The sequence below is a fragment of the Nyctereutes procyonoides genome, unplaced genomic scaffold (genome assembly GCF_905146905.1).
Source record: "Nyctereutes procyonoides isolate TBG_1078 unplaced genomic scaffold, NYPRO_anot_genome, whole genome shotgun sequence".
NCBI lineage: Eukaryota > Metazoa > Chordata > Mammalia > Carnivora > Canidae > Nyctereutes > Nyctereutes procyonoides.
The window spans coordinates 20877883-20901581 of record NW_026575133.1 but is presented as its reverse complement, the minus strand read 5'-3'; the positions used below and the strand labels follow the sequence as shown (position 1 = coordinate 20901581).

Sequence of the window (23699 nt, the reverse complement as noted above, 5' to 3'; positions counted from 1 at the left end):
AGGAAAAGGAGTAATTGGAAACATAGAAAATCTCGGCTACTAGGTATCTCAAAAGAGAGTCTTAAAAAGAAAGAACAAGTCATTGGTATCAGATGGAGCTGAGGGGTTAAAGAGAATGAGGCTGTTGCCTTTGGTAAAAATAGTTTGTTGGTGACCTTTATAAAAGCAGCAGTGAGTACTGGTGATGGAGGATGTGTTTCAGATTACAGGAGGTGAGTGAGTAACAGAGTCAGCAGGGGTTCCTCAGGAAGGACTAGAAATTGGCAAGATAAAAATGGGGCAGTTGTAGGAGGGGTAAGAGGCAGTGAACATGCTCTGGTGGGAGAGGTGAGTAAACACAATAAATAAGGGAACAGCTGGGCTGGTAGTGGGTCCAAAAAGCAGGTGAAAAGTGGGGGAATCAAGATGAAATTGATCAGATGGGATTTTTGATTGAATGGATCTGACCGAGAGTAGCCGTATCCCACTCTTCCTTTGGAACTATATCTAGAGAAATTCTCTTTGGGATGTACGGTAGTATATAAATATGAGGTGGTATTATTCAAATTCAAGTCACTTTAAGCCATTACGCCATTTCCAAACTGCAAGAGCAATCAGTCTTTAATAATGTAATTCTGAATTGAAAATCATTTGAACATAAAGTACTCTAGCTCTATGAATGTGAAAAGTGTTGTTAAATGAAGGCCAGGAACTTTTTTTGTGGCCAGCATGTAAATGTGAATTATCATTTACAAAGTAGAAGACGGTGTATATTCTTGGAAGAAAGAAAGGAGTGTTAAAATAAGTAGTGATAGAGCAAAAGCCAGAAAATGAAGGGCAAAGGGAAGTGTAGATAATTCATATGAATAATTGTGGGATATTGTTTTTCTTTGGCTCTTTCTTCTTTCTTTTTAACAGATAAATAGGATAAACCTTTGTCGTTAACCACTTTATATTATGAAGTTAATAGTTTATGGCATTTATTGTATATTCTTGTATCAGTTATAGCATCCCAGCAGGAAACAAATGACACACTCAAAACGGATAATTGAAGAACGTTTAGTGAGAGACCATTTCCAGAGGGGTGCCTGGGGTTAAGGATGGCGCAGAGGGAAGGTATTGCACCAGGAGCCAGCAGTGTCTGGAAGGGACTGCTGTATTAGGTGTGAAGGGACAGCTGTAGCTCATCTGTGGCTGTTTATAGAGAAGCTACTGCTTAAACCTGTAGCACAGCAGGGAGGGCCTGCGGCAGCAGTGACATGAACCGGGAGTGGGGGCGATAAATACCCTACCTCCCCTTCCTTCTATCCCCTGTCTCTTGCAGGTGCCTCCCAGAGCCAGAGAGTAACCGGAAGCCACTGGGCAAAGCAGCCCAGATGAAGCACTCTGCAGACATCAGCCTCCTAGGGCGCAGGGAGGGGCCTGTGGAACAGAACAGTGGGCTTGGTTATTTCCAAACCTCTTGCTTTTCAGCCTGTGTTCTACCTCTTTAAGATTGCCTTGGACTTCTCTTAATCACTTCTGATTGGGAGAAACCTCAGGAAATTGTCCTGGACTGCTGAAGCAAACCCTCTCTGAGCTCAGGGCACAGCTGAAGAGTTCAGAACACGTTGGAGGGTCGGGGGAAGAAGCACAGTTCTGGCTAAAGAGCTTGGACTGTGGAGTTTGGCTGCCTTTCCTTGAATCTCGACCCTGCCACTTAATAACTGTGTTACCTTGAGTAAGCTGCTTAACCTCTCTGTGCATCTTTCCCCTTTTGTAAATGGAAGTAAAAACAGCACGTTACAAGAATTAAGTAAGTTAACGTGTAAAGTGCTCTGAAAGGTGCCTGGTACCACAGCTAAAGTCAATAAAATATCATTTGCTATAAGGCATACTATCATTATTATTTGTAATGATAAAGAATTATATACTTTCTTCACTGTAAGTGGGGTGTTTTTTCTTTTCCTTTTTTCAGATTCATTGCAAAGTTTTATGTTATGTTGTCGTCTTCTCCCAACTACATTCGTCACCAAAGTGAAGGCCTGGGTCTCTAGTGCCTACTCTCACAGCTAAACAGGGAAATCAATAGGATGGTATGCTTTGAAAATGATCTTAGAAGTTCTTCTGTGATAGTTTGAAGTTATACTTACTTCCCATACACAATAAGACATTGAATGTTGTTTGAGAAAGTTACTCCTCTACTACCCACCCCCTTCCTTCTTTGTCCCCTTCCAGCCAGGTGGGGCTGGAAATCCACCTCCTGGATTTTGCAAATAACTTGAATTCACTTCTTGAATACAAAAATGGATCAAGGTATAGGCCAGAAATGTATTTAGCTTCATAATTTCAGCAATGATGGGGCTTGGAAAGAGATATTATGGAAGATGAAATGATACTTGTTTTTAAATGCCTCCAGAAGAGCTTCAAGCGTTGTTACATGATTTCTTACTGAAAGATTTAAGGTCCTAGAGTCAGGAATTTACAGTTTGCATTGTCTTACGCTCAGTTAATCAGATTTAATAGATCTTTGTTCTTCTGTGGGGTTTTTTTTTTTTCTTGACAAGCACTCTATACATTTTTAATTCTCAACAGTCTCTAGTCTTAGATATTCTTGTTCCAAAAGAATGTATTTGTTAGAGAAAAGGAAGGGTGAAGAAGAAAATGATCTCTGCCAAGTGCTTGAATGATTCGGAGGTTGTAAAGATTGTTTGGCCTTTCTGGCCTATCTGTGGAAGGCTGGTCCAAAGCAGATATGTTAGGACAGTTTCAAGTCCTCCCCAGTTATTTCTTTACTCGGTATTTATTTTAATTTCAAAATAAATTAATAAATGATGTTATGTAAGAGATACTAATGATTCCTTGAAATATATTTGAGTGGTATTCACTTCAAACTTATAAATTAGAGTTTACTTGGAAAAAAATTCTTGAAAATTTGGGAAATATCATGTTGCAAAAAATCAGCTTCTTATAAACTTTAGAATGTTAAGGTAAAATAACTTCTTAAGATATTTTTGAAAGTAGGAATTTAAGATATTTTCATCCGTTTGAAGTTTGCTTTAAAGTTCTCTGTCACCCCCAAACTCTTTCAGTTTTGATTTCTCAAACTAATTTTTTTTTAATCATGAAGTTAAAGTTTGTATATAGACTTTTTCAGTAGGAGCATGTCCAAGTTTATCTTACACCTGATTAAAAACACCATTTCCCTTAACCTGTCAACAACTTAGTTGAGCAGTCAGACTGTATTATTCGATATCTTGTCTGACAGGACGACAGCAGTCCAAAGAGAAAGATAACACAAATTGGTGCCACACTTCGATAAATAGAGACATTTTATTTTTTCACCAAGCTAATTCAATCCAGTTCAGTTAACTCTTTTTCCCCCCTTCAGGACAGATCAAAAAAGGCAGCCATGAATGACTGACTGTGTCCTGTGTTTGACACGTCAGTGTGTGAAAATAAAGCCGACCACAAGGGAGGGGCTGTGCCTTTAGATTGCAGACAATGCCCTGAGCAAGAGCCCTCTCTCTGCTCTGCTCTGTGCTCTGCTGGCAGTGATAATGGGGGGAGCTGGGGCTTGCCACGCATGACACCCTTTCCCCTTCCAGTGTGCAACCTTTGTGGTTTCAGCATTCTTGAGACTTTGCAGACATTTTTCAGGCTGTCACTGAGCTGCTCTTTATTTCTAGAGGCTAAAGCTACTGGATGTTACATATTGGTAGTTTTGTGATTTTGGTAAACTCTGTATCCTTGGCGTCTGTTTTCTAAAAATCTTCATTATGATAAATATAACGCTGGCATTTCTGTTTGTCAGGTCACTAATTTCTTCCTGAGACGTAGAATGATATTTACACAGTCATCATATTGTTGATGATACTCATCCAGTGATCATTACTGTCAATTGTTAATGGGTATGGGTTATGCTACCAGACATGAATTGTCTAAATAGCATTTGTAAAAGAAGATTAAGTTGGTCAGAAACTTGCCCACTGCTCTGAGGGATCGGGTCCAAGAGTCCCATCTTTTGCATCAAGTTTTGCATCAAGAGCCTTTAAGGGCTGCTTCCCACCCATGACCTCATGTTCTAGTCTCTTCGGTGTCCTACAATGGCCCTGCTGTCTCGAAGCCCCAGGCCACGTGTCTATTTGCAGAGCCCTCCTTCTCTGCCAAACCTACCCTTCATGTAATTTTAAATCCTACTTTTTCCTTGACTTTGGCCATCCTTAGCTAACTGCTGTGATGGGACATTGCCTTCTTCCATGTGATCTAAAAATTAGACTCTTGAGTATGCTTTCCTCCTTCCAGGGGTGCAGCTCTGCATGTGCACCTCAGAATGAGATGGTATTTTGTTTTCTGAGTAATCCATGTGTCCTGTCTGTTCAGGGCTTCAGCAGTGCAGCCAGGGCTCACTAAGATCTGTGTGCAGAGAGCAGGCCAAGGGGCAGTGTGTCACTGGTAGGAGGGCAGATTCTAGTGCCAGACACCTTCCCCCACCTCTTCCTGACTGTATGGCCACACTCAAGCTACCAAACCTCTCTGTGACTCGTTTCCTTACTCTGAAAATGAAAAATCCTACCTACCTTATGGGTGATCAAGATTAAATGGGTTAATTTTGGTAAAGTGCTCAGAGTAGTATCTGGCACAGTCTAAGTGCTATGTAAATGTTTCTTAAATAAAATAATTTACTGAACATGTTCTGTTAGTCACTGTGCTAAATGTTTTACATGTTGTTGACTCATTTCATCTTACAGTAGTCTCATAGGCAGGGAGTGTTGCCATCCCCATTTGACAGATGACACAAAGTTAAGTGACTTGCTCAGGGTCACACAGCAAGATTAGGGCAGAGTCTGGATTTGAATTCACACCCGTTGGCCCTGGGGGCCTGTGGGTCACTTTTCTCCTTGAACCACTGTGGTTGGTGTACTGCAGACCTGAGTATAAATCATGTTGTCATTTGGATGGAGAGACATGCAGCAGGATGTCCTTCTTGACTGTTAGAAAACAATGGGCCAGGAGATGATAGCCAGGAGAGATTAGGCCCTGGGGACTAACCTGATGATGACTGTCTTGGACTGGAAATCAAGGAGGACAGGGACCACATATGTTAGCAGCTGCTTCAATGGCACTCCAGGCCAAGGTGTGCCATGTGATCATGGCTTTCTGGATTTTATTTTTGTTAATTTCTTTTAAGCCACTCTTTTGTCGGGCTCCTGAGGTCTGGTACACTGACTCTAGCCTGGAACCATACAGAACACCATAAAGACCGTGAATGAGGAAATGGGTCAGCTGCATCAGCCTGCTGATGGGGTGTTCATCTGTGGGTGTTTAAAACATGTTTTCATCTCCTCTTCTGTGTCACCCAGCTCTCCTGAAATAATTTATCCACAGAGTTCTAGCTAGCAAAAGTCAGCAGTCAGTTCAGGACGCTCATACTACGAATCTTAGTCATAACAAATGAAACGTTGGACACGTGGGGCATTCTCTTGTGCAGGTACATGAACGTGTGTGTGGTTTTATAGCTTGGGACACGTACCTGTAGGAGTAGAGATTGTTGAGCTGTTATAGTTGGTGTTTGGACTTTGCAGTCACACTTTGCAGGCACACCGTCAAACATCATAAAAGTGAATTTTTTTTTCAAAAGATTCAATTATTAGGCTGAAAAAGCACAGATAATGAAAAAACTGTCCATTTTATAGTTAAGTCTTTTTTGGAGGGGAGGGGGACAAAAAGGTTCCTAGGACAGTAATGCTTTGTCGAGGCTCTAATGTCCAGTACTCTTAAGTGCCGGGTAAAAGTTAAACTTGAATGGCAATGATGAAATATTTACTCATCAGATGACTTTGAAGTTTAGCCTCTTTTTGGTTGCAGTCCCTTCCTAATGGACATGTTTCAAAGAAGGAAACGATTATAGCATTCGGCTGTGATGTTCTCTGACTCTCTGCATGGAAGAAATCCATTGTATTTTAGACCATTTGGATATTTAAATCTTTGGAGACCACCTTCTTAGAAATCACATTAATGGCAGCAATAGTTCGTACAACTCTGAATTCATTCTCATTGATAGGATTGTGTTTAAAAGTTAATTTTTCTAATAAAAATTTTTTAAATTAAAAAAAAAAAAGATTGCTTTAACTGGTATTCTGCAGTCTTTCTGACTTAAATTTATTGGATTCTCCACAGTCTATATATCTGAAGGGTCTAAGGTGAGTGAGTGCATGTATATAATGTGATAAAATTCAGTTTTGTAAACTATCTTGCAGGGTAAAATCACTTACATTTAAAGATCTTCAGAAATCCTGTATTTAGAGGTACAGTTCTTCAGTTCTGATAATAACCGGAGGGCTTTCCTTTAGAGTTTAAAATTGTAGATGCTTTAGAAGGTTGAGTGAGTATTGTTTTTTTCCTGCATCCTGGATTAAGTTTCATTCATCCATGTGATTTAGGACTTTAAAAGTTGTGTTGGTTAGAAAGGTTCTGTTTTTATGTTTCCTCAACCACGTGGACCATGCGATACACTTTTAACATTTGTGTCTGTCCTTTGTTCCTTAGTTTTCATATGAATCGGACAAGCAATGAGGACCTCAGGAAAATTCCGGTAAGTTGCCGAGGGGCTAGTGCATTTCAGAAAAGAAGCCACAAGCTGGCCTTGCTTCTGGCATACATTTTTAAAAAGACCTTCATCCTGAATCCCCGAGTTACCTTTGGATTGTAGTTTAATGTGGTAGTGTGGGGGAGAAAGAAAAGCAAAATTCCAACTTTGTCTCTATATATGATAGGGTGTGCAACTCTATAATCTATAGAAATTCAAGCAAATATTATAGTTCTAATTGAAGCCAATTTAGAATCCACATATTTTATTTACAGACTTTTAAAATTAATGTGAAAGTTGTGTGTCAAGGTCAACATTATAGTTATGAAATAAGAGCATGTGGAGAAAATGAACCTTTTTTTGTTGTTGTTGTGGCAAAAATCAAAGAATAAAACTGCCTTGTTAACATCCAACAATGGGAAAAGCATCCTGGCAAGAGATCTAGTTAACCAGGAGAGGCTTTGAAAGAGCCTTTAGGACACTTACCTTCTTAGTCAGAACAAGACCAAATATATTAACAGACTTGGAAGCGACCAACTGCATTAACTCACAGATTTTGCAAGGACTATTCAGATATCTCAACTTCATTTTATTATTATTTGAAGTCCAGGTTTGATTGTTCAGAGTTCCACTGCGTCCGCAGTCAATTCTAAATGCATCAAACCTAGAGAGTAAGTTACTTTACAAAAATATGGGCACATGTTCTTGGTAGAAAACTGACTTCTCACTGAATAACAGAAATAGAGCCTTTATTCCAAGAGGCTGGTGGTTGCTGTTTGAACCATCTGTCCCTAAAGTGTGTGTGATCCAGATGTAGAATAAGAATCTTTTAAAGCAATAACATATCAATTTTTCTATGATGTGATATGCCTAGAAGTCACTGTGGTGTGGTGTATAAACCTTTCTAAATATAGTTATTTTTACTTAAAATTGTAGAAAACATTATAGAAGCAGAGGACTTTGTACTGCGTTTTTGCTTGTTTTATGTAAATGATTTATAAGTTTTGATGTTTCATAAATACTCAAGTCTTTAGAATATGGCAGTCTGGCGAGAAATGTCAGAATATATGAAGTCAGCCTTTGATCAGATAGTAAAATGAATTCTATCAGGCGGTTACTTAATCTCAAACAAAATGCAACATCAAAAAATCGATCTAATGTGCAGCCATTGTTTATGAAGTCACCTTAATTACAATTTCTCTGTGCTTGTAAATGTACTTTTCCCAATCTTGTAATTTATTGCTGTAAAAGCATCCTTAGAATTCTTTAAAGAAATAAAATGTGAAAATTGTTTTAGTTAAGGGATTTAAAGGTGATAAAAGAATCCTTGATGTGTGATTATTTTTCTCTGGAATACTAACTATTCTAAATGACAGTGAAAGGATTACTAGGTGTTGTTAATTTACTGCAGGATACAATTAAGAGGAGAAAGCTCATCCCTTCTACAGAGCGTTACTGAGGAAAAGTATTTGAGCAATTTTTATGTTGAAGATTATAAGATGTTTGAAGTAATTTACATTAAGTTCTCCAATAATAGCCATCCACCAAGTTATTTTTTTCCCCTTCTGGACGTAGTATTTTGTAATTAAGTTTGTATGTCTTACATGCTAATGCCAACACCTGTCTGTGAAAGCACAGTGTTTAAACAGGAGCAGTAGCCAGTTGAAAGGGCAGTGCGAGCTCTTTAAGGCCTAATTAAGAACTGAAAGGGAGATGAAGGCAGTAGGACAAAAGATGTGAAAGTAGCTGAGATGATATTCCCAGAGCAAAGTTCCTCATTAGAACAATAATGAGATGATCAGAGAATGCCAAGCCTTCATCTTATCTCTCTCTCTCTCCTCTAGCTGCCTTGGATGTCAGTTAGTACCCCACCAAGATTTGGTTACCAGGACAACCTGTCTTTAAATCTCCAGTTATTTTGAATCCTGATAATTTGCTTTTGTTGAAATTTAAATATCGCAAAAAATATACATTTCCTAGTTTAAAAGGCTAGGCTATGTGTGAAGTAAAAATAGATCACTAGTGATTCTCTGAAGTCTTCTGTAGAACTCTGTTCTTGAAAATTAGGAAACTTCATGTAATAATTCTAACCGATCTCTCACCTACTCCCTATTTTCTGATATCTGCGTATGGCAGTTTTTAGCCGAGGTTCGGTCCGGAATGACAAAGGATTGGTTGTGAAAGGAGAAGAGAGAAAACAAATTTACATTGAAATTCAAGACATCTTAAAAACACATGTGCTATCTGTGCAGAGTGCCAGGGGAGTAAATACCGAGTCCTCCGGAGTCCCACTGTAGGTCATTTGAGTCTCTACCAGTTTGGAGGTTTCTCAATTTCAGAAGTTCTTCCAAGAACAGTATTAGAAGTATCTTTTGGAAAAAGAAGTGATTTTTGTATTTGCCTGAGAGTTTTCTTCTTCAAGCAAAATAATTTTTGTGACCAGAAAATGGTTTAATTTCCTATTCTATGGATTAATATTAATTTTTATTAGTTTATTGGGAACGATATCAACAGCAGAAGGGGCGGTACATATGTACATAGGTATTGAGTATGTCAGTCCGTTGGAGAATCTTACGCCTAAAATTAGAAGGATTAAATAATTGCTTTTCAAATATGAGATAAAACTTGGAACTAAGCACAAAACGGTTTTTAATTATTTTATATTCTTTTCCAGAATATAGTTTATAGTACATGTGTTTCTAAGATGTTTTCCTGCCTAGAATCTTGATGCAGAAATTTGGGGGAAAATTTTCACATAAAAGGACAAATGGAAAATAGTAGTACTGGAAAGGTCAGAAATGTATTTCCAGGAAATCTGTCTGTATATAAGTATTACATGGTTGTGAAGGGAAATATAAGCCAAATAATGGCTTCTCTACTCTAGATTATGGCTTTAAAGCATTGAACAGTATCCTGGGATGATAATTAATTATTTTGAGAGATTAAATTGTTAGATTGATTCGTATCATAGCAATAATGTAAGCTGCATATGTCAGAATAAGAATTTTTCCACACGTCTTTCATCCTCATTGTCTTTACAGCAATGAATGTTTTTTTTAAAAAAGCTTCAATCACATTATCTGGTAGTACTGGTGTGGTGTTAAATATAACAATATAAATTATTTGCTAACTGTATCATCATTTAATTAGTTTGGAGAAATCAGTTCATATATGTGTAATTTGATTAAGATTAGAGAGAGTTAGTGTTACTATGTTAAACCAAGAAAACACATAAAACAGTCAACTAGTCAGTATTGAAGCCCATTTAGTTGGATTTCATTAACCCCTGCAATTCACACAAGAACACCTATTTTTCCGTACACATTTTATTAGATAAATGAAATCGTATTAGTTGGATGTTATTACTTTTCTAAAATGCAGTTCAGAAAAAAAATTACTTTGTAGACCAGGAAATTTTAGAGTTGAAAGGAACCGCAGAGAACATCTCATTTATCAGATAAGGGAAGTGAGGCCTGGACCGGTATCTGTCTCAAATCTATGCAGAATTACTTAGGTTACAGTAAGAAAGTTTAGCTGATTTTTAATAAATTTTAAAAATGTACTTACCTCAATACTGTGTCTTATCTTTTCTACAGAAATCTGCTTAATATAATAAATGTTTAATAAGAATGTGGCTAGGAAATTGTAAGTTTTATATCTCTAAACTGCTCATGACCAATTAAATAAATTAGTAAATACGTGAATTGTGTGTGCATGTGTATGTGTGTGTGTATACTCTTACTATTATGAAAGATTGAAAGAGAAGAAAATGTAAACCAACACTTGTGTCCAGAGTTGTGATTAAAGCAATATTCTTAAATGCTTTTGAGGGACAAAGATAATACAGCTGCTAAAGCTGCATCTGTTCCCAGTTTCTAATACTAAAATGAGTTGTTTTAAATATAATCATATAGACTGTAAGCTCACTTTCCATTGGCATCCCCTCTCTTCATCCTGTTAATCTGGTGGAGGCTTTTACTAACTTGTCTTTAATGTTTCAGTAGCTTGACAACGACTCTCAGCCCCTCCAAATGATCCTACTACCTACTGCTGCCATTTTAATTTTCCTAGAACTTCACCCCAGTCCCATCCTGCCCCTGTTTAGAAACCATCAGTGGCTTCCTATTTCCTGTTGCAGTAAGTCTGAAAGTCCTTTAACAATAGCCTCCAGTATCCTTGAGGGTCTGTTGAAACCTCCCATCTCAGCCTCCCCAGACCATGCCCTGAACCTTGCTGAACCAGCCACTTCTTCTCGGCAGAGTCCCTGAAGACCTGCGTGAGCTCTATCTTCTTTATAGAACATGAGAGATTCCATGGGATTGGGGCAATTATCAGTCCTGAATTTTTCCCTTTGTCCTAGGGAAGGGAATGACTTTGGGAACGTAAACATCAAATTGATATCTGTACTTCAGGTGTTTCTCTGGATGGCAAAGTCAAGGCACCTGTAAAAAGTGACACTTTGGCTTTCCCTGCTGAGCACTAGATGCATATCAAATAAAGTAGATCCTGAAAATCTATAAAGACAAATTTAATCCAATGAAAAAAAAAGAAGAGAGAGAGAAAGGCCTTTCTGCATTCACCTCCTAGTCCCTGTTCTCCATCCTCCATGAAATAGATTACCTACAATTATTCCTTAAGAGCAAGACCGATTTCCTCAGTGTTAGGGTTTATTTTCCTTAAAGTCAGATGCAAGTGTTCTGAAAGAAAGTGATAAAAACCATTTCTAAGTTGTTGAGTTTTAAGGATAGAACTATGTATAAAAAGGCATAAAGGTTGCTCCTTAATATTTGTGTGTTCTATCTCATATAATGAAAACTCTAAATCCTATACACCGTAGATGATGTTCCAGTGCTGTTTTGATTAAATTTCTGACAGATATTTTTCTTTTAATATTAGACTGATTTGTAATAAAAATGAATTGCTTTAATGTATTTTTCCATTTAGTTTATATTATTTTTGTGTAAGAAAGGATATTCATCGATAGAATAAGCTTAGCAAAATAAGTAGATAAGTGAAAGGAGAGAATGCAGATATACTAATCCTGAGTTTACTTAACATGATTGTAGGTGAATTCTGAGTTTCCTAATGACCAGGGCAAAAAGGGAAATAAGTTATATAGGTATTAGCACTTAAGAGGAGGAATTAGACTGGTTACTCGGAGGAGAAAAAGCTTTGTTTGCCTCTAAATTATAACAGAAGCTACTCCCATGGGTCTTCCTACAAGACTGCTCATTGATTTAATCCTGAATGCTTTGAACATATCATAGTAAACTGGAGAAGCACACTTGACACCACTGCTTCTTGAAATCATCTTCAGTCAAAAGCCAGAGTCATAACATTAAACCATAGTCCATCAGCAGCAGTTCCATGAGGGCTAAGCCGTTGTCCAAATGTATAGTTCTCAGTAGCTTCCTAGAGTTTTTCCAAGTGTAGACTCTTAGAGATCTTTAGTCTTTACCTCGTTTAATTATATGTGTCACATAACAGTTTATCTCTTCACTTAGTCCTAAATGATATAGTAGTCAATTTCATATATGAGGACATTGTCCACAATGTAAAACATGGTTCTAGAAGGATTTAGAATTACAGTCAAGGCTATGGTGCACCTGCCCTAGTTCTTGCCTCAGGACTGGCCAGCCATGGTGTGAACTGTCGTCTTGGTTCTAGGCAAGGGCACAGAAGAAACTTGATCATAATTTGAAAAATCAAAAGTTGAAGTTCAAAATCATTCTTAACTTGCCCCCCACTGCCATGTTCTATCTCCTAAAATGACCCATCTTTCTCCTGCTCCAGGACAGCAACCCTTTTGATGCCACTGCAGGGTACCGTGGTCTGACCTATGAGGAGGTCCTACAGGAGCTCGTGAAGCACAAGGAGCTCCTCAGGAGGAAAGACACGCACATCCGGGAACTCGAGGACTACATCGACAATCTCCTCGTCAGGGTCATGGAGGAAACACCCAGTATCCTCAGAGTGCCATATGAACCATCCAGGAAGGCTGGCAAGTTCGCCAACAGTTAATAAGCCAGTTGTACGACGTGTGATGAGGGGCAAAAAGGAAAGAAGAAAGGGCAAAAGAAAGCAGAAAATCTTGGCACTGCAAGAAACTACATTATCAGGCTTCATTACATACTCCACTCCATTGCAAAAAGTTATTTTACCTGTAAATATTAGCAGGGACCATCAAGAGTGACCTCTGAAGTGAGCTAAACAATTTAAACATTTAAAGTGAAAACAGGCAAGATTCCCAATGAATAAGCAGTTCTTTAGGATTCACTTAGGTGCTGGCACTGGGCTACTAACCTGCCGTAGGCCTAGGGACAGCTTCAGAAGGATGTGACTTATTATTCCTCAGGAATAGAGCTTATAAAGCAGAATTGATGATGTGGCTGGTTTCTCAGAAGTCCGTTTGTAGACATAATTAGATGCAGGAATACCGTTCAGTATAACACTAAAAAAAAAAAGTTCATATTTTATATGCATATATATGTACATGAATATATGTTCATGTATCTTTGTATATAAAATACATGCATATACCTCATAGATACATGTGTTTTTAGAACATTTAAAAACAACTGATTGCCTCTAAAATTAGGATACCAGTTTCTTAATTTGAAAATCTATGTGTGCTCTATCGATGCAGAACAAATCATCATTGCTACTAGCACAGTTTGTTATAGGGAAGCTGCTTCAGATCACTCTTGACTTGGCAAATCTTCGTTTCAAAATGAGCTGCTCCTATATATTATTCCAGCATCAGATGTTTGCTCTTTTTCTCAAAGGAATGATCCAAAGGGTTTTGGGTGTTTTTTTTTTTTTTCCAAAGCATGACATAGGAAACTTGACTAGTGTCACAAGAGTACGAATTTCTTGAGTGAATTTTTTATCTTAACACTTGAATTCTGTGTAAGTAGAAGAGAAGCTAATGTAGTCTGTTTTGTTGAGATTCTGAATGCCCTTAAATCCCTAGCAAAGAAAATACTAGGAAGTTAGATCTGAAAGTAATTCTAAGGGAAAAAAAAGTAGGTGATCGTCTGATGCCTGATAACCCAAAGCAATGGGCAAATTTTAGGAATGAAGAATTCGGCTTGGTTTCAAGTTACGTAAATAATAGAACAGATGGTTGCATTTGGGTCTTGAACCAAAATAAGAGTCACTGAAGGAGGAGTGAATTCTTGGAACAGAACTTCACTCGCATGGCACTATCTACTATTCTTCGGCCACCCTTAAGAATTGGTTTATTGCAAAATTATATGTACACTCTTTTTATAAAATCCACACCCCCAAAATATCAGGCACTTGCGTGAATTATCTTGATATATTTGTACTGAATTAGCCTGGAATGTAAAGTGAAAACAATGGTACGAAAATATTACTAATCATCTATTTTTTCCCTTAAAAATCTAAAATACTTACTATGAAACACTGAATCCGTGTCTCTGGTTTTAAATGGAAAAATTCACCTGTATATGGAGACATGTACTCTCCAGGCTTTTAATGAACTGCATCTTTGTCTAATATTTTTCTCCACAAAGACTTTATTGAAAATTCAGTACAAAGCAGATAGAATAGTTTTGCTCATTTTGATATTTTGAATCAGATAATACTTGGCCAAGTGTATATTCGTGAGCTAAAATTGCTCGTTTGTATTTTCTGAGTTTCTTTAGTTTTCCTATGAGAGCGTACATTTTGAAATTCTGAGAACTTTTCCTAAATACAAAAAATTGAATAATTTTTTTAAATGAAGTGGAGAAGGAAAAATATCTTTTACCAACTTTTTTTTTCCATTTATAAATTTCTGTAGTAAACCTCAAAATCTGGTTTAGAATGCTATTTTCTCATTTGAGGTCTTAGTAATTATTATTTTCTAACAGGGTGCCATTTTTAGTTAATATGTTATTAAATATTACAAAATTCTTAGCACTTTTTTTCTGTTGGTATAACTGAAACTCTTCTTATACTTTTTAAAATACTAATATCCATGCGTTTTCAGTATTATGACAGATTATCTGGAGATATTTTAATATGCTTCGGCCAAATTTGTTCTTTATAAAATGAACCAAGATGTCAGTTTTGTATTGGGGATATGTTTTATGTAAATAGAATTCGTTATAAAGTATTGTTCAAATACTATTCTTTTTATGAGGAAATTCATTTCTAAGGAGAGGCTCCACACCAGGATGAAACTGTTAAGGATTAGATTTATCAGACATGAATGATTTGGTTATAACTGAATCAATATTTTTATCTTTCAATCTGAGACAAGAATTGTACTGAAATCTGAATCTGCACTTGTCACTGCCTGAAAATGTTCTGCAATGTTTATGAACTTCCGCTCGTGACCTAGAGTCAAACGTATTACATGTTTTCATAATTGGTCCACATAAAACACTCAAACCAAAAAGTAAAAATGAATTCTCAAGTACACATGTCTGTGTTTCCTGTATTTGGACAGAAGTGCAAACAGAGTAATTTTAGTTTCTAGCATTATAGGGGGAAAAAAAGCCAAAAAAATCACCTTCAGTTAATTTCTCCAAAATGTAACTTTCAGATATTCTAATGGCATATTTTGTTAGTAGTTTAGAAATAGAAATAAAAGACATGCACTCATTAAATAATGCACACAGCACAGTAGACTTAAAACATTTTGCTTTTAGGCTTAAAAAAATGCATGCTGAAGAATATTCCCATTGTAAGAGAATTTTTTAAAATCACAGAATCAATATTTATCCTGAACCTATCTTAAGCTAACCTATCTCTGTTACTGATTAAAGTATTTCTGCTATTATTTTCAAAACAGTATTGTCTTACAACCATTTCCCCTTCCAGTTCTAAAATTTGGCTTTGAGAGTATTGAATATACTGTCCTACCACTTAGGCTTCGAGTTTCATTTACCAAATACCAGGGTTATATCTTAGAATTGTATATAAAGTGACTTGTCACCCATTCATGAAAAATGTTGAGTATTGCTTTTTGCTGCTATATTGTGCGTTGAACCTAGTTTTGCCATCCTCCCATGAGTGTAGTATTATCCTTAGATTAGGCATAACTACATCTATTGCTTTTGGCAGTAAATGAAGATTTTGTTGTAATTTTCCAGCTGTGAAAATGTTGCCTTGTATTTAAAAGGATTTCATGAATGGAAACCTAAGTAAAACTCAGCTCATTAGTGACAGACTTGCTTTCCTCACATCCTCCCTTCACCTACTCCTCCACCCTCACAACCCCTCCACCACCACCTACCACCCCCACAAGGGTGCTTATTCTTGAGCAAAGAGAATCTTAAAAACAAAAACAAAAAAAACCTGCTGTCTTTAATGTATCTAGTAATTGTTACACTAGAGCTTTTATTTTCTCTCTAGCCTTTTAGGAGAAGCATACTACTTTGGATTTGTAATTCAAGCAGAAACTTTTTGATGTCCATGTACTCATATGTCTTATAGATATGGTAGGTGTTGTGTGTGCGCACGCACGTGCGTGCGTGTATGTATGTGTGTGTGTAAGTGAAGTATAAAGCATGCTCATTCACTCGATCCTTTTGAAGTAAGAGGTAAAGGACCACAGTGCCGCTGGTTCATGGAGATGTAAGGGTCTGTCAGCACACATCGAAAGCCCCCGTTTTCACAGATTTATAACTTTAATAATCCAGATGCAATCATTGGAAGTATTTAATATGCAATAGGTAGCACCTTAACTAATTAATCTGCATATGAAGGGTTTTCTGATGTATTTAATAAGAAGTGTAGAAGCTTTCAAGCATTAAACTAGAGTTGACGTTTTATTTCATTTATTTTCTGTGTCGAAAATTTCCACTCTTACAATGGAATGGAAGTCTGTAAAAAATGATACATTGGACCTATTAATCTTTGAAGCTTCCAGGTGGTTTGTATTTTGAGGTACAAAAAAAAAATGCTGCAGATCTAGAAGTGTATATATATTTAGCAGGTACTTGAAAGATAATAAGCATTATTTATAACTGAAGAGTATTACATCCTATTAAGTAAAATGCTCTGGTAACTTGTATACATTTTTGCAGGTACGAACCCAAAAGTCTGTAAGCATTGCATAATGTGATGGTTGTATAATTTATGTAATCTGATGCATGAATCAGAATTTTTATATAATATATAACTATCAATTTATTATAGTTGATTAAAGTGTTTAATCTTAATTCAGTTGTCGGTGATTTCTTGTTGCAGATAAGACTGCACGATGCACGCATTTGTACATGAGTCCTGCTTGTCTTTGAAAAATATGTAGGATGCCTCTTCTTTGATGTATTGCAGCCGGTGTATCGTAAGACCTGCAGACTCACTTCCCTGTGAAAGTAGTTTCGAAAAGTCCTTCAGAGAGTGGTTTCCAGGCCCTTGGGAGTGACATGCTTCGACAGAGATGTGAATGCCCTCCATGTGTAAGACACCCCTTCCGAGGGCTGGAGCTTTGGTTGGGGTAGAAAATGACGTTTGAGTATTTGGGTAGAGGCTAAAGTCAAGCCAGAATGTTTTCTATTTATGCATTATTTCATTTACACCTCACAACAACCCTGTGAGGACCACTTAGGCATTCAGAGGACATTTAAGACAACTAATGAAAAAATCTGCTTGTGAAACTCTAGAATTGGCAAACCTGTAGCACTTCTCACCGTTTCTTGTCCCACTCATGCAGGAGTCGCTCAGCCCTCACCCCCTCCGCCCTCTCAGCCCAGCGGTCCCCGGGTACACCTGTCCATCAAGGTGCTGGCGGCAGGAGGCCAGTGTGGAGAGGCTCGGGAGTGGATCTGGATGGCAGAGTCTCAGGCAGTTGTATGATCCACATCGGGAGATATGATCCATATGTAGCAGTTGGGGACATAAATCATATACACTTGGAGCAAGAGCTTTCTCTGCAGGCCAGAACGTCTTCCTGTTCTCTAGATTTTCCCCTTTCTGCCTCTCCCCCACATTTATGTTTCCTTAGTCTACTGAGACACAGATATGTGGGGTAATTTGGGAATAGGGACGTGTTATTATTAAAGTGGCCATTTCCCCTGTAAGATCTGTTGTGATGCAAGGCCCGACTCAGGAATGTTTGTTTAGTTTGTCAGGGTAATCTCTTGTGACCTGGACGCCTAGCATTCTACATTTTCCCCCCCAAATAATCTTACATGCTAACATGAATGTCATGCTTTCACATTTTTATGCTCGTACAGGGATACCAGCAACATTTTGAGGAACCTATAATTATGTGAACTAGAAATGCTTGATTCTCTTGTTTTACTCCTTATACCCTAAAATTTGTGAAATTTTCATTTGTTTGACATACCCGGAAGCAGAATTTACGCTGGGAAGCACAGAATCAAATTTCTCTATCAAAGGTTTTCTGTGATAAGTGTATTGCGGTCAAATGTGAGATGTGGTCCAGTTTGTTACTAACATTAGTACCAAAGTTTGCAAATGATTTTTTTCTAATGAATTAGAACAGAGTAGGGGCGCCTAGAGGCTCAGCGTTGAGCATCTGCCTTTGGCTCAGGTCATGATCCCAGGGTCCTGGGACCCAGTGCTGCATTGGGCTCCCCTCAGGGAGCCTGCTTCTCCCTCTGCCTGTGTCTCTGCCTCTATGTCTCTCATGAATAAATAAAATCTTCAAAAAAAAAAAAAAAAGTAAAGATCTCACCATCTCACCATTATAACATACTTGCGTTCTGTTACGATGGGGCAAGTGACAGGAGAGCATAGGAGACCAAGTCTACAGGTCATTTGCAGTTTCCAGGAAACTTCCTACTTGTGCAACAGCCTTACTGCAGGGATTGCAGACTCCAGAGTCAACAGAGCCAGGTAAGTATGGTGCGTAACCAGGCAGGTCAGGTGTAGCAGAGTAGGGATTACAGATCTGGAGAGCCCACTTCTCCCACTAAAAGGGGATGGCAGCTGTTCAGCTCCAGCTTATGTGCCCACATGGAAATGAATGTGAGGCCAGGGTTGCTAACCCTGATCTCCCTAGAGAAAAGGAAAACAGATTTCTATGTGAAATACGATTTCCAAATGTTAGCAACTAATTCACTTTTTTAACAAAAAAGCTGAGGGCCACCAATGTATGACCTCATCCCTAGTCACTGTTTCTGATGTGCCATCCAGTCATCAGAGCGATTCAGACTGGTGTTTTTACCCGCCGCACAAATGATTTTGTGTTTAATCAAAAACTGGGTTGGCCAAGGGGCGTGTGGGGTGTGCATGAGATGTTAAGAACCCCAGCTCAGGACTCTTGCAGGGGTTAAGTAACTATTCAATGGGCATAAAGTTTCAGTGATGCTAGATGAATAAATTCTAGAGCTCTGCTGTGGAACCTCTTGTCTCTTGCTAACAACATTGTTTTGTACTTTTAAAAAGTTACTAAATGGGTGGGTCTCATTAAATCCTCTTACTACAGTAAAGAACCAAGACTTCCCCCGATTAGCCTGCCCCTGGACCCGATGTACAGTTGCTTAAGAAGGAAACAGTACAGATAAGCCCAAGTTAGTCAGAGGGCCACTGCTTTAGTGTCTAGAGCATTTTATAGAATGTCAGCTTAGGATCTGCTATGTACCCTTTTTGTGGTAATTATGATTTTTCAATATTTATGATGGTCTTGCCTTTTGGCAGAAATTGTGTTAAAACTCTTAGTGTCCCATCCTCCCCGCCCCCCCCCCAAAAAAAAAACCTGGGGCACCCGGGTGGCTCAGTCAGTTGAGAATCTGACTTCGGCTTAGGTCATAAACTCCAGGGTCCTGGGATGGAGCCCTGTGTCGGGCTCCCTGCTCATTGGAGAGCCTGTTTCTCCCTCTGCCTCTGCCTGTCTCTGCCCCTCCCCTTGCATGTGCTCACTAGCTCACTCACTCTGTCAAATAAATATCTTTAAAACACCTACAAAACTATATGGAATTAAAAATTATTTAAGAAACAACCAAAACAAACAGAAGCCAACCAAAACCCCCCAGAAAACAAAAAACAAAACAAAAAGCCAAAAACCTTAGTGTCCCAGAGATCAGTTATGCACCTAATATGTGCTGTGTTAAGGTCATATGGTATGTGACCATTTCTGGTAATACTTACTTTATATTGACTTGATGTGTTTTCATGGGATTTTTTTAGGATAGAAAATTCACATTTCAATGAAAATATGACAGCTGTCAGTTCCATGGTTTGCTTGATTTTGTACATTAGCCATGTAAAATTTTACTCTACTAAAAAATAATAAAATAAATCCTATACTTTTTGACCAGCCAGATCAGGAAAGGTGAATAGTATAGATCACTGGTTCTTACAGTGTTGTTCCTAAAGCATCAATGCCCCTGTCACCTGAGAATTTGTCAGAATGCACATTCTCAAGCCATTTCCAGAATGACTAAATTGGAAGCTCTGGGGGTAGGACCCAGAATGCTCTTTTAATAAGCCCTCCAGGTATTCCAAATTCACTTTCAAATTTGAGAACCATTGAGATAGAGCCCCTATCTTTTTTTTTTTTTTTTTGGTAGTTTATTGTAGAGAATTTTTTTTTTTAAACTTATTGTGACTTTCCTTGCCAGTTCTGAATTTGTGAATCTTGGGGAGTTTTTTGTTGGTTTTTATTCTTATTTTTTTTAATTTTTTTTTTAGTTTTCTGGTGAGATCAACATTTTGTATTTTAAAGAAATTTAGTCTTCAAGTGTCATACTTTTTTTTTTAAAGATTTTATTTATTTACTCATGAGAGACAGAGAGAGAGAGAGAGAGAGAGAGAGGCAGAAACACAGGCAGAGGGAGAAGCAGGCTCCATGCAGGGAGCCCGATGTGGGACTCAATCCCGGGACTCCAGGATCACACCCTGGACCAAAGGCGGCGCTAAACCACTGAGCCACCCAGGGATCCCACAAGTATCATACTTGATGACACTTCATATAGTAGAATGTTCAGAAGATAAGCACAATGCATCATGCAAAGTAGATACATTATAAAAATATGGATTCATTGATCTGACGTTTTGGTTTGTGCTGTAAGATTTGAGATCGTGACTGAGAATATGGGCCTCCGTGCAAAAATGTCAGAGCATCTTCCTTTTGTTGTGACTTGGCTGTTCCACATTTGGTCAAGGAGGGCAGCATCCTTCTCTGCCTCACAGAGGCCTTTACCTGAAGTCAAAGATACTAGTGTAGAGAAAAATCCGAGAACACAGTTGCATACTAACTGTGGTAAAATAAAGTCTGACTCTGTGTGTGAAATTGGGTAGTGAACCTTAATAGCACAAGCACAGCCAGCTTATGACTGTAGGTGAGAGGTGCTATTTAATAGGCACCTTGGTAACTTTGCTGGTTATAACCATTTTGTCAAAGAGTTATGAAAGCTTATATTATTTTCACAATCGGAACGGGGTTGAGTTCTCATTTCCAGGAAAATCTAGAATGAAATTGAAAAGTCTTGCAAGATCCTGCATCAGTTACTAGAGACGCCAAGTGATTGGGTTCAAGTAACATTATCTAAAGTAAGGGGGTAGGAGGGAGAGCAACTAGCAGGAGAACGTTTTATTGGTTTTTATTCCTCGGTGGAATAACGACTAGAACATTAACTGCGTAAAATGGATCCAGAGACATCTGAACACTGGCAAAAGTTGTTGGGTTGGGGTTTTTATGTTTCTATTCCTTTTCTCCATGGAGATATCAGTGCCAAACACCTGCTTAGCCGATTGTGGAAGGGGAATCGAGAGTTCAGGGCATTCAAGTCTCAGCCAGCTCAGAATCCTCAACTTGAACCTGTAGTTTGAACCTCTTTCAGCAAAATTCTGCTGAAGTTAATCTGAAGAGTACCAGAACTGGCCTACACATTTCCTTTCCTTTCCTAGTTATGAAAGGGGCTTTAATGAGGGGGAAATGGCAAGAGAGCCATGGAAGGTGGGTGAGGCCAGGCCACAGGTAAACTAGTTGCCGGCCTCAGATTAATTTAGAGTCTAATCTGAGACTGTGCAAGATGATCACCTGTTTTAAGAAAAATTCATTTGCCGTAAACAGTAGACTGATCCAATAGTGGCATTTAATGTTTTTATGTTTACATTTAAAGATTTTTTTATTAATGTACTGTTATTGAACATCTTCCATGATTTATAAGCTGTAAAATATTTTAATCCTTGACTCATTTGTTTACCAAGCTATTCACTTAATGCTATATATAATATGTAGCACTTGAGACCATCTGTTGGGAATATTTGAATAATACGCATGCTATGAAGATATGTACAACAAGTAAAGCACAAAACACATGAAATATTCAGGAAGAGTTTGTGAGGACAATCCATGTATTTTAATTAAAAAAAATGTGGACTGAAATCTAGCAGTAAGTCTTTCCAAAAATGCAGCCCACTTCTTATTCTGGGCAAATTGCTCTGCTGAGTGGCATTAAGATGTCATTTTGACTTTAAGTGAATAGATTTTAAATGAAAACATTGGAATTCATACTACTTGGAGTTGTGCTTATATGAACTATTCATTAGGTGTGAGGAGGGCTTGCAGAGAGACTGCATGGGATCCATGGTGAGCATAATGCTTTGTGCAGCAGGCCAAGAGGGAGACCGGGACTGGGACAGCGGGGGGAGCTTAGGGTCATGCCTGGACAAAGGGTTTGCGGGGAGCATCAGGTTTAATTGGATGGTCTTGGAAACACTGAGCTGGCAGGGTGGAATCCTAGGTCTGCCAGGCTCTCTTAATACCATTGCAGGTTGAGGCTATGTGTTTATTTCTTTTCTCCGAATTGGTGGAAGATGGCAGCAGATTGGCACCATGGGCAAGTCCTCCAGAGCAGGAGACCTTGTGTGAAAGGTTGGAAACAAGTGTCCTAAGTCACTCAGCTGCATGGAGACAGCTGGATTCCTACACCAGCCACCTTTTATTTTAGCCAGGTGTGATTCTAAGACTTGACCATTCCTGGGAGGCTTGTTGTGACTTCGGGGTAACACCACTTGAGGAGCCATTATGGCCTAGACGCCTTTATGATGCCTCCTCTAAGAATGTGCAAGAATGGTATACACATGAGATGAAATTTAGCTCCCACCAGACCTAGGGAGTATCTAGCTGATTGTAAGCCTTCATCCTGGGACTCACCCTCCAGCAGTGCCATCTCTAACTGCTTTCTACTCTTGAGCTTTGTTGCCTAAACCACACTCCCTTGGAATTAAACCAGTTTTTTAGTGCCTGTTATTTACTGGTCCCCAGCGACAGGAGTGACCTCACTCGTGGGCATCCCTCACAACTCCCAAAGCGCATCTCCTGTCAAAAGTCCGATTAAGATCACAGCAATGGAATTTCCAATTCACTATCGCAAAAATCTCACTATTTTATAATATTAAGCATGTTACTTCAACCTTTTGTCTGATCCTTACTCTTTCAATGTTATTACAGACTCCCTAGGTATTTATTATTATTATCCACCTAAGATAGTTTGAGTCTCTCTCGTCTGTTGATCCCCACAAACTGGCCAATCACTTTGTAAATGTCTCTCTGTTGTCTCTGCACTGAGGTCCTCCGATTTGCATAGTGAATCATTGAATTGAACAGATTTCCCCAAAGTTACTCTTCAGTTTGGCAATCACTAGTGTTTGGCATTCCCTAGTGGCTACATGAATTTCAGTTTGCATTTTTCAATGGTAAACCTACTCTTATCTTTATTATATTTATATCCTTATTTCTTTGTCCTGACTCATTTGCTTCATCATTTTGAATTATATGTATCTTCGTAAATCCCCTCAGATCTTTTGTGGAATGAGTTATCATGAATACATTTATATCAGATGAGTACATTTCTTCCAATCCTGGCTTGTTCTGCTCCACACAAATTGCCGCATCTGATCTCTGCTGATCTCCAGCGAACCCCCAACCCACACATTTATTTGTCCTTGTTTTGGAGTCTAATAGTTATGTTTTTAAAAATATTATAAAAATATACAAAGAATTCCCGGCAAGGAGTTGAAGCCTCTAGTCATCAGAGCCCCGGCATTGACAGCTAGCGCAGTGCCTGATATATAGTTGGTACTCAATAAATATTTGTTGAATGAGTGGTCAAATTATTATCTTTTAAGGATTTTTATTTATTTATTTGAATAAGTGAGAGCAAGAGAGGTCACAGAGGGAGAGGGAGAAGCAGACACCCTTCTTAGCAGGGAGCCCCATGCG

The 23699-nt window shown here is 38.3% G+C and overlaps 1 protein-coding gene across 1 annotated transcript in view; it reads left to right on the top strand.

The window, feature by feature from the left end:
* Positions 1 to 16707, top strand: part of RAB11FIP2 (RAB11 family interacting protein 2) — a 42017-nt gene extending 25310 nt beyond the window's left edge. Inside the window, exons 4-5 of the mRNA XM_055299943.1 lie at positions 6508 to 6553; positions 12341 to 16707. Of these exons, the coding sequence (XP_055155918.1) occupies positions 6508 to 6553; positions 12341 to 12568 (274 nt within the window). The 3' untranslated portion in view covers positions 12569 to 16707. The remainder of the gene's footprint in view (positions 1 to 6507; positions 6554 to 12340) is intronic.
* The last annotated feature ends 6992 nt before the right edge of the window (positions 16708 to 23699 follow it).